The sequence below is a fragment of the Kryptolebias marmoratus genome, linkage group LG15 (assembly GCF_001649575.2).
Source record: "Kryptolebias marmoratus isolate JLee-2015 linkage group LG15, ASM164957v2, whole genome shotgun sequence".
Lineage (NCBI taxonomy): Eukaryota > Metazoa > Chordata > Actinopteri > Cyprinodontiformes > Rivulidae > Kryptolebias > Kryptolebias marmoratus.
The window spans coordinates 6,716,413-6,728,470 of record NC_051444.1 but is presented as its reverse complement, the minus strand read 5'-3'; the positions used below and the strand labels follow the sequence as shown (position 1 = coordinate 6,728,470).

Sequence of the window (12,058 nt, the reverse complement as noted above, 5' to 3'; positions counted from 1 at the left end):
TTTGTAGGAATGTGAGGGCCCTTCCCCCAGAAAAATTGGTAATTTGGAACACCAGAAATGCATTTTCCTGGTATTTGGAACAAGGCTGGGAAGGAGTTTGAAGAGTCCAAAATCAGCAGTTATCTTGTATAAAAACATACTGACTGGAGATTTTAATTCCTTTTGGTTGGTAAAATCCAATTCTTGGACATTCAGGCATCTGTCATCCACTGCCTGGAAAAACGACCAATCAGAAGCCTTGGCAGATAGATGAGAACTCTTGTCCAATCAGTGTGGTGTTACAACAACGGCGCTTGCTTGCTTCCTTGCTCAAAGATGGCTGTGCCCACGACTCGACAAAAATGATCAAAAACAAACTTGGAGAGGAAGAAAATCACCGTTTATTGTGAATAAAATTACATTTTGCATCGTTATGCAGATCGGGGATAACACAGGGGCTCTTCGAGGCAAATGTTTACAAAATATTTTTGGTCATCCAGCAAAAAGTAGTCGGCAAAAATGCGTCTGAATGAAGGTTTTATATGGTGATTCTCACTGGCTGCTGGCTACTTTGCACAATTGCAAAATCAATCATTATCACATAAAATACGGTCTTAATTTAACCTCTTTCCTTCAGTAAGTTCTTTTTTGATCGTATTATTTAATATGCCACTTTTATAAATTTCTTTTTTCTTTGAGCTTTATTCCCCAATTATTTTCTATTTTCTAAACCATTTTGGTAAATGACAGTTAGATGTCAGTATTAGTGCATTTACTGTATTTATCTTCTCAGTCACTACATCAGGTCACAAAAGCCAGATAACCTCTGACTTCAGCAAAAAAAAAAAAGGGTCAAAAGTTGCTCCGGTCCAAATATTCTTTAACATATGCCTGCCTGTTGTTCATTGTAGGAAAGACGAAAAGTCGTCGCAGGTTATTCAGCTGCATCATGCAGCACCTGACAGAGAACCACAAGGTGTGGAAGAAGATCATCGAAGAGGAGGAGAAGAGCAAAGAGCTTGGCAAACAGCAGCAGCAAGACAGCTTGCCCACCTCCCCGTCAGATGACATCCAGGTGATCCAGGAGGAAGAGGAGGGAGAGGAGCGTCAGTAGCAGGAGGACAGAGGAACGAGCAGAGCGGAGTAGCTGTGTGAGGACACGAATCCCTCCACCATCTGCCTTTAACTGACATAGTTTATAAATGCACATAAAACGTACTTTATTCCCACTATCTAATGAACAACACACACATTAAGAGTCACTGTGCAGACACTCAAATGCTTAAGCAGTCACAGTGTTTTTGGAGAAACAAAAAGGCCTTATTACTGTGAGCGGATCCTTACTGCAACGGTGGGGGCCCAACCCCTATGCACTTTCATCCCATGGAGAGTCAAGTGCACCCAGAACTGACGACGGTGCAGAAGCAGAGTGTGGATGGGGTTCAGCCTTAACTTTCCCTCCATGGTAAATTGGCTGTGATGCTGCCTTGAATGCAAAGCACTTAACACCTCCCAATAGGTACAAAATAGTTCCTGTTTATTTAAAAAAGAGAAAGGTAGAGGAAAATACTGAAGCAGGAGAAGCCTTTACCAAAGTGAACAGTTCATTTATGGAAAGACAAGAGACTGAAACTCTTTCAGCCTCTGTGTCAAGTATATTTTTGAATTATTCTATATATATATCTATATCTATATATATAGATATAGATATATATAAAAAAAGAAATAATGATGTGCCTGTCTGAAACTTTACTAAGTTCATATCGGCCCAGAGTCTTGGCTTGTGTAGTTTTCTCTCCTTGCTGGTGACACGAAACACTGTATCAGACTCAGTCACACAGACATTGATGAAATGTTGACTGATTTATAGCATTATATCCGCATCATTTTTGATGCTTTTATTCATGTGTACCACCTGTCTATTTCTTTTATTTTTTTCCTCTGTTTTTTTTTTTTTTTGTGTGTTTGTTTTGTTTTGCTTGAGTGCGTGAATATTTTTGTCAGGAATGTGATAGTGAGAGAGAATGAGCAGGGAGAAAGAGAGCACATTTTTAAAAACATTTTAGTATGTAATTTGTGAGTCCTTGTGTGTCATTTTAGTGACGTTTGGTTTGAAATCAGTAAAATGTTCTCTGGCGTTTAACATGTTGCATTCAGATCAGGAGTGCTGATTCAGTGAACGGATTCTTCATGTTGCTTTTTGATTACAAGTATTTTTTTTAAAGGTTACTCAGGATTCAAGCAAAGTTGAATAATTATTTTGCAAGAATTTATATCAGTAATATAAAATACATTTTAAAAACTAAGGAGATTCGAAATTGGGGTGATTGAAGTCGTTTGTAATCTCTTAATGAACAACTTGACAACAAACAAATTGAAGCAATTGTCTTTGTTAGAGGAACACACAGTTTTTGCTATCTTTTGGTAACTCTTACACTGTTTGGAAAATTACAACCTCACTGGAGAGAAGCTTTTCATTGTTGTCAGCAAACTGCAAATGTTTTTTCTGCAGCAACACAACACCATCATATTTGCAGTTCTTTAAAACATAATAGGCTTTTTTTTAAGTACAGAGTTTAAGTGTGTTTCTGTTTGTTAGCAGATGAATTTTAGACAAACTAGATGCACACCTCACTTATATTTTCCTTTTTTTTTTTAAAGAGTTTTTTTTCCAAACCCACAACCCGGCCAGTGTGTAAAGAAGGGATGCAGGGTTTCATGTCACTTTGGTTTTGTTCATATATACTTATATATATTTTATGAAGTATCACGCAGCAAGTTACAAAGTAATAGTTCTCTAATTTTGTCCGTTCAAACTCTTGGCATTCCAATAGATTAGGACATTATATAAAAGGGAAGACAGAATTGTCACCTTGTTCTTTTATCACCTTATAATAACCTCTGCTGAAGATGTTAAGCAAGCAGTGTAAATTGAGTAATATTATATTTAAAGACAAAAAAATAGATACAGATGTGCACATTTTTAATACCAAACAAGTGTTTAGCCACTGTACAAAAAAGTATGTGCATATAAATATATATTTTTTGAAATAATCAAAAGAATGCATCTGTTTTCTACTCACAGCTGACATATTGTACATCCTGTAATCACCTTTGTGTTTCCAGAGTGTTTATCTCTTTCCAGATGTGAAGCTGTTGTGGAGGGAAAGGGGTTTTGAATTTATTTTTCCACTTTTTTCAGCCCCTTTCCTGTTCTGTATCATAACCACTCTCGTCTCCTCCATCAACTCGGATCACTGTTGTGTCACTTGACACGACCAGTGCCAAACCCTCCCTGCGCTGATTGGCAACATTTCTCCTGGCTCAAGTACTGTTTGTATAAAAGCAACATGCAGCGTCAGATATTCTCTAAAAGGATCAAAGCGGTAGTGATGGTGGCCAGAGTCAGAGTTGTAATCGGGTCAAAGCCATAATCGTACATATTCTGACAAGTCTGTCATCTGTTTTCTCACATGGACCCAAGCTGGATCATAAGGCCCTGGTAACCCCTGACCTGACATGTTCCAGCTCATTAAGTTGTAAATGTTTGTTGGCTTCTCACTGCAGTCTTTCAAACCACAGTGTCCTCTGATGATTGTGCCATAAATACATCTATGAACAGCTGTTACCCTTATGTAGCATCAATATACGTACGTTTGTCTAATGTAACCATTCACCCTTATCTACACTGTGGGACACTGGGGGACAGCAGATTTTTGTTGTTATTTATAGATGTCATAAAACACCATCCCTAAAAGTAATCAGCAATTCTCACTGATTTTCTTTTACTTTATTGGTGTTTGTGTGTCTGTGTGAATCCACATTATACACTGTTTTTTGTTTGTTTTGTTTTGTTTTTTGTTTTGTCCATGCCACCACCAATAAACAAACAAAAAAAATGACCATAAAGAATCTAAAGCACCCATTGTACAGCCATACATATGTTTTCACTTTTTTTCCCCTCCCTTCAGGAGATTGTGAGCATGTGCAAACTTTGACATCTTTGTCACTCTTAAGTTGTGTTGCACTTGTTAGGGGCTAAAAGCGTAACTTCCCACAAACAAAGACTTTTTCTGCTTTGGGAAAAGCAAACAAATCACATTTAAGGACTCATATTGTCAATGTCCAGCTTCACCAGCTCTGGAATTCTTCACAACACTATAATACAGAATGTCAGACAATCAAAAGCCTCCAGTGCAAAAAAAACAATTATTAATGTAAAGCTGCAGTTTCTGGTGTGACCACTAGGGGAGCTTTCTCCAAAAGTAAGTCATTCACATGAGCTGCATATAAAAGTGAATGTAGTCACCTCTGTGAAATAAAGCAAACACAGACATGTATCAAAGTAAAACACCACAAATGGTTACAAGATGCGTTCCAATCTCTAAGTTTAGTGTCTTTGTTTTTGCTAAAAGTGTATGTATGTATATATATATATTAACTCACACATTGAGAACAACTCGAATATTAGAAAATTTGCCATAAAAAATGTAATTAGTTGTAAATGTGCGCTGGGGTAGACTTAATCCAATTCAAGCAGCGCTGGATAGATTTTATTGAAATTGTCAGAAAGTAATCATCTACAACTGATTAACTTTTGGGTCAACCCAATTCAAGTCAGCCACCACAATCAACTGACCTTAGAAACACCAAAATCGGAAAGAAATAGCTAAGGGACTATTTCTGCGATTGTTTTTTAGATTTACTTAAACTCTCACTCTTGAAGTGTTCAGCCCAGCTTCACCTTCTGAATAATAAAAAGTAAATAAACAAAAAGTGGTCATCAGGAAAGGTAGGCCTGCTGGGGATAAGAGGTGCATGAAGAACTTTTAAGGTGAAGGATTTTCTAAATTCCTTGAATGGCACATTAATATGATGGAGAACCATGGAGGTTTCAGCACTCATCAGTTTGAATATCTTGAATTGTCCCGTAGCACTCAGACCCTGAGCTTTTGGTGCCAAGGCAGCACGAGAGCAAAAGCAGATGGGACAGTCTAAGAGGGAATGGTTTCAGTAACAAGAAGCATATAGAAGTGTTGTGTCTCCAGGCAAACCTTTGCATTGCAAGATCTTTTTTTCTTTATTTATGACATGACATTTTCTTTTGCATTTCTTTTAATGTGTTTTTTTATACTTACAAGTTACACCAACATGTGTTTCATCATAAAACAGTCAAATTATGTACTTTACATGTCAACACATTTAAATCTGCACAACTTCTTTAACAACTGTAAACAAAAGGTGCAAAAACACAAAGTTGCTTTTCACCCTCATGGAACTTAATTTAAGTTAAAATTAGGACAAGTAATGACTTTTCTTTTTACATATACTGACCCTGAGAGATCAGCAGAAGAGTTTCTGTAAAATGTTTCTGCTAGTGCTGCATCAGAACATCTGAAGTCATATTGTTCAAATAATAATTACAAACAATATGATAATAAATTCTAGTTCTATACACATTTAAGACGTAGACATTTTACCAATGTCTTAACACTTAATGAATACACAGATAAACATTTTACAGAACCAGGGTTGGAAAAAAAAGGACAAACAAACATTACTGTTACACATAAATGTACATTCTTAGTACTGATAAGCACCATTCAGCAGTAACCAGTGTTGCACAGTCTGTTTCAAGAAAGCCATCTGGGTTGGATTTGCTTTCTAAGAGAAAGATTTTCCAAACAGCGGCATCCCTAGAGAAGGGGTCAGAGTCAGTCCAGATGATGTCAATCTTGGCCCATCTCCAGCTTCGACACACATTGTTCAGAACTTTCTTGGAAAGTCCGTTAGTCCCAGTTGGCCCAACACATACTGCACGAAGAACCGGTGTCATTTATCTCCCCAAAGCTGTCTGACTACAGCAGGGCTGTGAACCATCATAAGTGTACACAGTATAAATCATTGACCTAAGCCATCACCATTGCACCAAGGTTCACAAATATTTCATTTTCTGGGTGCAGGAGCTCAGGGAATTAAATCAATAGCCCACTCGAGTTCCCAGGATATCCTTTCACCATTTGCTGCCTCTGTTTAAAAGTACTGTGCAAACATGCATATTGCTCACCAAAAAAAAAAAAATCAATAGTGGTTGAATAAACTGTTTGTAGAGGGGCATCTGTCACTAAAGATTCTATGAAAAGACTATTGCACAAGCCATTCTAACAGCCAGCGTTCTTACTTGTGATAAGGAGTGTCTCCTGCACAGGACAGTTTCTGCTGTCTGCGGACAGCACAAATGGAGTAAGGTTTGGGCTGTAAGGTCATTCCTAGTTTGGGAGTGACTGTCGGCACGGTTCCTGGGGGGAATTGAAGGTGAAATCTCTGCAACAAGGTGGTGAAAAAGAGGAACATCTCCATTCGGGCCAGCTGTTCACCCACACAGTGTCGTCTCCCTGAAAGCAGAAAAAAAAGTTTTCTTTTATTTTCTCGGTTACACACAGGCATAGCACTTAGCTAACCTAATATAAGAAAAAAATTGGCAAAAATGAACACTACAAACACTTCAAAATGATAGCCACTGGTCACCTCAAAAGCCCAAGACAAATTGGTACTCGCATGAAAAGTTCATGTTACGGCACACTGGTAAATTTGCTTGTACTATTTTCAGTTTATATAGGTTTTAATTATCTGAACATTGATATATTAAATTTTAAATTTCAATTAAATTTCTTTTTAATCTTTTCTTCAAATAAGGTTGTAGATAGAACCTAAGAAAAATAATCAAGAAAATGGCAAAGACTAAACAAAGTGTCCACAGTGGGATCCTTTTACTTTGAAAACCACCTTTTTAGACCTTTAAATGTGATTTCTAACAGCTATTTTAGAGCAAATAAAGAAGCTACTGACAGGTTACTGTCTCATGAGTAAAATTTGGGGTTTTACAATTGTAGGAAAACAGAAACACTAACCTAGGGAAAATGGAAGGAAGGCCTCGCGCCTCACAAAGTTGCCGCTGCTGTCAAGAAATCTCTCTGGTGAAAAGACACTCGGATCGTTCCAGTACTTCTCATCAAAGTGCACCGAGTAAAGGTTTGTGATCACCATGGTGCCTTTGGGAATCGTGTACCCATTGACTGTTGCATCCTGGGAGGTGGCACGGAAAATACCAAGAGGCACAATGTTGCAAAAGCGAAGAACCTCATGTAGAACTGCTTCCACATAGGGCATCCTGTGCTTGTCCTCCATTGAAGGTGGTCTTCCATTGGACAGGACACTGTCGATCTCTCTGTGTACTCTCTCTTTGAAAAGAAAAACAGAGACATTCACATTTTGAGCAAACAGATTCTAAAAACAATAATGCACAATATTTGTTTTTATCATCGAATAAAAGTTCTCATGTTAAGATGATGCTTCATCTTCTTGTTACCTTGTATATTAGGGTACATGGCCATGTACAGCGCAGCCCAGCGCAGGGTGTTGGTCGTGGTTTCTGTGCCAGCAATAATAAGCTCACCCACTGAATAGATGAGGTTCTCATAAGAAAAGGAGGAATTGGGATTTCCTGTACTTTGCTCCAACTCATCCAAATAAGCATCAATATAATGGCGTGGTTCATGTTTTACCCTGCCCTGGGAATATGTGTTTATCACCTCCTGTAGAAAGTTATACACCTCTGCAGCATTGCGGAACAACTTCTGGTGTTTCCCAAATGGCAGATATTCAATCCAAGGGAAGGCATTGTACAGGAGAGCCCAGCCACTGACCGCTAACTCCACATTCTCACTGAATAGCTCAATCATGTGCTGGAAATTGCGGTCGTCGTAGGTGAAACGCTGCCCAAATATGATCAGATTGGTGATGTTGGACACTGCATTGGTGACGAGGTGTTTGGGGTTGAATGGTTTGCCCTTGTATTTGTCAATGGCGTCAACAAAGAACATACACTCCTCAGTGATCCTTCTCTCGAACAGTCTCTGACTACTGCCGTAGTAACGGAAAGAGTTGCAAGCCAGTTTGCGGTGTTCAATCCAACCTTTCCCATATTTACAATTGAGAAGCCCTTTGTTCAGGAAAAAAAAAAGGAGAAAAGAAAATCTAATTATTTCAAATTCAATCAATCACTGTCCCATATTTTAGGTATCTCTTTTTTATTATACACTAACCATTTAACAGCATCTTACCGCCCATTTTGGTCATTTTCTTGAATAAAGGCAGTGATGGTCGATCAGCAAACATCTCACTCTGATGGTAGAGGCATTCCTTGATGCAGTCATATCCATTCAGTACCACAGTCATGATGCCTCCAAGGTCAAGACTGAAAATCTGAAAGGGACAACATTGAATCATCATTATTAGGTAGCCACACACATGTTTTTTTCCAATTAGCTAAAGAATAGAGACATATTTCAATTTGCCAGTTATACAGGAGTTTAATTGTTGCCGTTTTTAACCTAAACATTTAAACTTGTCTGATATGTACAATAAGAAGGTCAGAATTTACCATCTAAAGTATCAGTTTATCTACACATGCCTTGAGTCATCCCTTGTGTCTTCATATTTTGCTTCTGATGAGTCAGAGGAACAAACAAACAAACCTGAAGGAATTTGTTAACGCACTTAATTCTGACCAGTGACTCATTCAGTCATAAAACAGCCGAGGAGATGAACCAGTGTTGAGTTGACACAACAGACATTTTAAATTTAAATCACATCTTTAGATACTTTGTTACTTGTCCAAAGACACAATTTGATCTCAATTTTTTTAGTTGAATCTGAAACCCCCCAAAGATAATCAGTTTAACTAAATTAAATATTGTTTTAGCATCAACAAGGTGAATCCCAAAGAACTATTAGCTGAAAACTCGCAGATGCAGTTGGTAATCTGCATCTCTCAGGTTATGTGACAGGGTTTTGATTTTTCCCTCATTGTTTATCTGCTGGAGTTTTTTTGAAGTCCTCCACCTCTTTACTTAACTTTTTTTTTTTCTTTTAGGACAAACTGCACAACATGTTGTCATAGTCAGGTATAAATACTGGACAGAAAAAGAGTAACAAACAAAAATAAATAAATTAAAAGACATTCAAAAGAGCAGAGGACTAAAGAAGATGGACCTATAACAACGGCTGAGTTCTTGGAAGCAAACTGCAAATAATAATAATGAATAAATAAAATTTAGGGTTGTTTTCAGACTTGTGAACGGTACTATACGCATTGCATTATGCATCTTTTTTCTGATTGAAAAAAATATCTACACTTTGTAAAAAAAAAAAAATCTGCGCAGATGAAGAATATGTCTTCTCGGGAGGAGGTTTTTATTTCTGGGAGTTCCTGATTTGTCAGCTTTTCTCCTCCAATCAAAACCTGCATCTCCCCAACAAAAGAGCGAGCGTCTTTTGTCCCTTTTCTGGTTGTAAGTGCGCAGCAGCGCGCGCTCCGTCCGCCCCCCCGTCGCACGAACATGTCAGCTCAGCTGCGGTAAACTGCGCTCCAGGCTGTCCCACGCTCTTACCCGTCCGTGAACTTCGCTTTGCTTCTTGAGGAAGACGTGCGGCTCGGTGGCGAGAGAGAAAATGTTTCCTATGACAGGGATGGGAGAGGGACCAGGAGGGAAGCCTGGGGGTCTTCTCTGCTTGACGAGCTGGCGGACCAGCAGGAAGGCGAGGAGAGCCGCAGCCAGGCAGGCCACGGCGAGCACAGCCTCTGCGCCGGACACCGGCATCAGAGAGCGGGATTTCAGTGAAACCATCTCTACAAAACCCTCTGTTCCCTGCAGACAAAGTGCCGGCCGACTTCGGGTTCTCCTCTGAGGAACTGAAGCACATATGTATCATCTTGCATATATTCTGTCCCCCCGCCTCTAAGCCCAAGATTGGCCAGAAAGTCAGAGTCAACTGTTGGTGAACTTTGTTCTGCTCTGGGTCAATAATCCGGCTCATTTTAGTAATAATTAAGTTAGCTTTTTGGGTACTTAATTATCCGGCAACAGGGTTAGCAAACATTAAAAGTCCTTTTTCATGTGGCCTTTTATTGATTGTGGAAATGTTATGCATTTAAAGTCATAAAATGCACCAATTACATAAGTAAGACAGGCACAGACCTGAGGATGACCACTTGCACAAGAGCTATTTACATCAGACAATTATATAACTTTAACTTAAAATCTATTAGAAAAAGCATGATGTGCATGTGAGTCACATCTCCTTTAACATAAAAGAAGAATCTCCAATCAGTCTGGATGCTGCTTTCTGTTTGGTTAGTTGAGCATGACATGAGATATGACAATAAAAGCTAAATATTTCCTTTCTGCATCCTAAAGATTAACAATAAAAATCAACAATAACACAATGATTTTGAGCTCTGATAGGTAATAATGTTGCTGACTTGCATGTGACGTTGCTACAAAGCAACTTTCAGAAATACTGCTCTCTGATGTAAGCAATTTAGACATTTTTTTTACATTAATAAATTGATTTTGAGCAAAATAGTAATCTCTAAAAGTTAAGGTTGTTAAAAAGAAACAAGTTGGACAATTAACTTTGCATTTTTGTGTGCTTGAGCAAAACACTGAATCTGAGGCCAGAAATTCAGTTTGCTAAAAAATATATTTAAGAAATGCAAGTTTCTGCTCTTTTACAGTGAAATTAAACAGTTTATATTTTCCATTAATGCCAATACAACTGAAGCATGGCTCTAAATGACAGTACTGCTTTAACCAAATTTCGAGTTAAACCAGCAGTTCTAGGAAGCAGAGTGCTACTGGCTAAATTGAATCTTTGTTGACACAAGCCAGCACAGCTTTGCAGGAAAAGGATTTAGCAACAGTTCTTTGGAACAGCACAATTGCACACCTAAAATCATGAATAAACGAGCGTCCCCTCAGAATTTATATCTAATTTGGGTTCAAGGAATCAAAAATCATTTGGTTTCACAAGTAGGGTACGTGAAAAGTGTACAGCTCCTAATCAAAGGTTTTGATAGCACCAAGAAACACAAACCAAACAGGACAACAGTTCAGATTTTTTCCCCCTCAGTATTTATTTTTTGCACATGTTGTAAGTTGTTTACAAGCAGACACGGGGATGTCAGTTCTCTTAACAAAATGTCAGGAATAAATATCAATCAGTCTGTAAAAAAGTTTAATTATGTATATTTAGTGATTCAAAATACACATTTTCTCATAACCTCTTTCAAAATACATCAACAATTGAGAAGATGTAAAACTAACATTGGTGTTTGGATAAATTAAAGCTGAAGAACTTGATTAGAAATCCTTTAATTAAAAACATTTTTGCTTTATTCTGAATGTCTCTTATCTAAAATGTCCTTGGATGAAAAACTGAACCCTAAAATGCTCCTCAATTTTTTCCCTCATTTGCCTTTTTTTAAAAAATAAAAGCATCATGTAAATTAAAAGCCTAGGAGTTCTTGAAGGAATGCATATCGCTCGCAGCTCTTCATGTCAGGGTTTGACCTAAGATCATCTTTTGATGAGAAACAATGTCGTTAAAGCAGTTTTGGTCAAACCTTTTTAAAAGACATTTGGCACATTCTCATATGATATTACAAGACCTCACACCATGTGTTTGCACTGAGACAATGAGTTGAGGATGAGTTTCAGCTCCCACCACACAACTTTCACTCATTATCTGTAAATTTGAGTAAGTTATAGCCATTTTTGTGTTGGCAAAGGTCGATTAGCTGTGGCGACCATCTTAAACTTGATTGACTGCAAAAGTCAATCAACTGTAGATGTCCAAGGAATGATCAATTTCTGAGAGTTTCATTAGAATACATCCAATGGTTTGTGAGATATTTTGCTAACACACAGACAAAGCTGACTTCAATAGTTAAAGACAAAGCTTTAAAAACAGATTTCATGCTATCAGTTAGCGCTCAGAGTCTGTGTTGGAAATGACTCTCAGCTATTCCCACCCCAAAGTTCAGCTCAGTATCTGTGAAACTGACTGAGTTATAACCATTTCTGTTTGCTAACATCGAGTCAAATAACCTCCAAATGAGATATTCATGAGATATTTTGCTAATGTTACAGACAAACAACTCCCCCCCCCAGCCCACACACACACCCACACACACTGAGATGGGCAAAAACATTGTTACTCTTTTGCCTTTATTGGC

The 12,058-nt window shown here is 38.1% G+C and overlaps 2 protein-coding genes across 3 annotated transcripts in view; one reads left to right on the top strand and one right to left on the bottom strand.

The window, feature by feature from the left end:
• pde3b (phosphodiesterase 3B) overlaps positions 1 to 3,772 on the top strand; it is a 44,923-nt gene extending 41,151 nt beyond the window's left edge. Inside the window, exon 16 of the mRNA XM_017442006.3 lies at positions 891 to 3,772. Coding sequence (XP_017297495.1) covers positions 891 to 1,093 — 203 coding nt within the window. The 3' untranslated portion in view covers positions 1,094 to 3,772. The remainder of the gene's footprint in view (positions 1 to 890) is intronic.
• Positions 3,773 to 5,050: 1,278 nt separating this feature from the next.
• Positions 5,051 to 9,875, bottom strand: LOC108250436 (vitamin D 25-hydroxylase). 2 transcript variants are annotated; one of them, XM_017440320.3, is made up of 5 exons: positions 9,432 to 9,875; positions 8,085 to 8,244; positions 7,349 to 7,981; positions 6,891 to 7,220; positions 5,051 to 6,374 (listed from the first exon to the last, which is right to left on the bottom strand). In XM_017440320.3, the coding sequence occupies exons 1-5, from the start codon at positions 9,666 to 9,668 to the stop codon at positions 6,157 to 6,159; spliced, it is 1,578 nt and encodes a 525-aa protein (XP_017295809.1). In that variant the 5' UTR covers positions 9,669 to 9,875; the 3' UTR covers positions 5,051 to 6,156. The 2 variants fall into 2 exon arrangements, with proteins under 2 accessions (XP_017295809.1, XP_017295818.1); XM_017440329.3 differs by having other exon boundaries at positions 8,103 to 8,244; positions 9,432 to 9,865.
• Positions 9,876 to 12,058: the final 2,183 nt, after the last annotated feature.

Excerpts from the sequence above, each read along its gene's own strand:
- LOC108250436 (XM_017440320.3), bottom strand. The coding sequence starts at position 9,668 with ATGGTTTCACTGAAATCCCGCTCTCTGATGCCGGTGTCCGGCGCAGAG. Across the intron at positions 7,982-8,084 it reads CGGTAAGATGCTGTTAAATG|GGCTTCTCAATTGTAAATAT; the intron begins GTTAGTGTATAA and ends TCCTGAACAAAG. Across the intron at positions 6,375-6,890 it reads CTTCCTTCCATTTTCCCTAG|GGAGACGACACTGTGTGGGT; the intron begins GTTAGTGTTTCT and ends TTCTGCTTTCAG.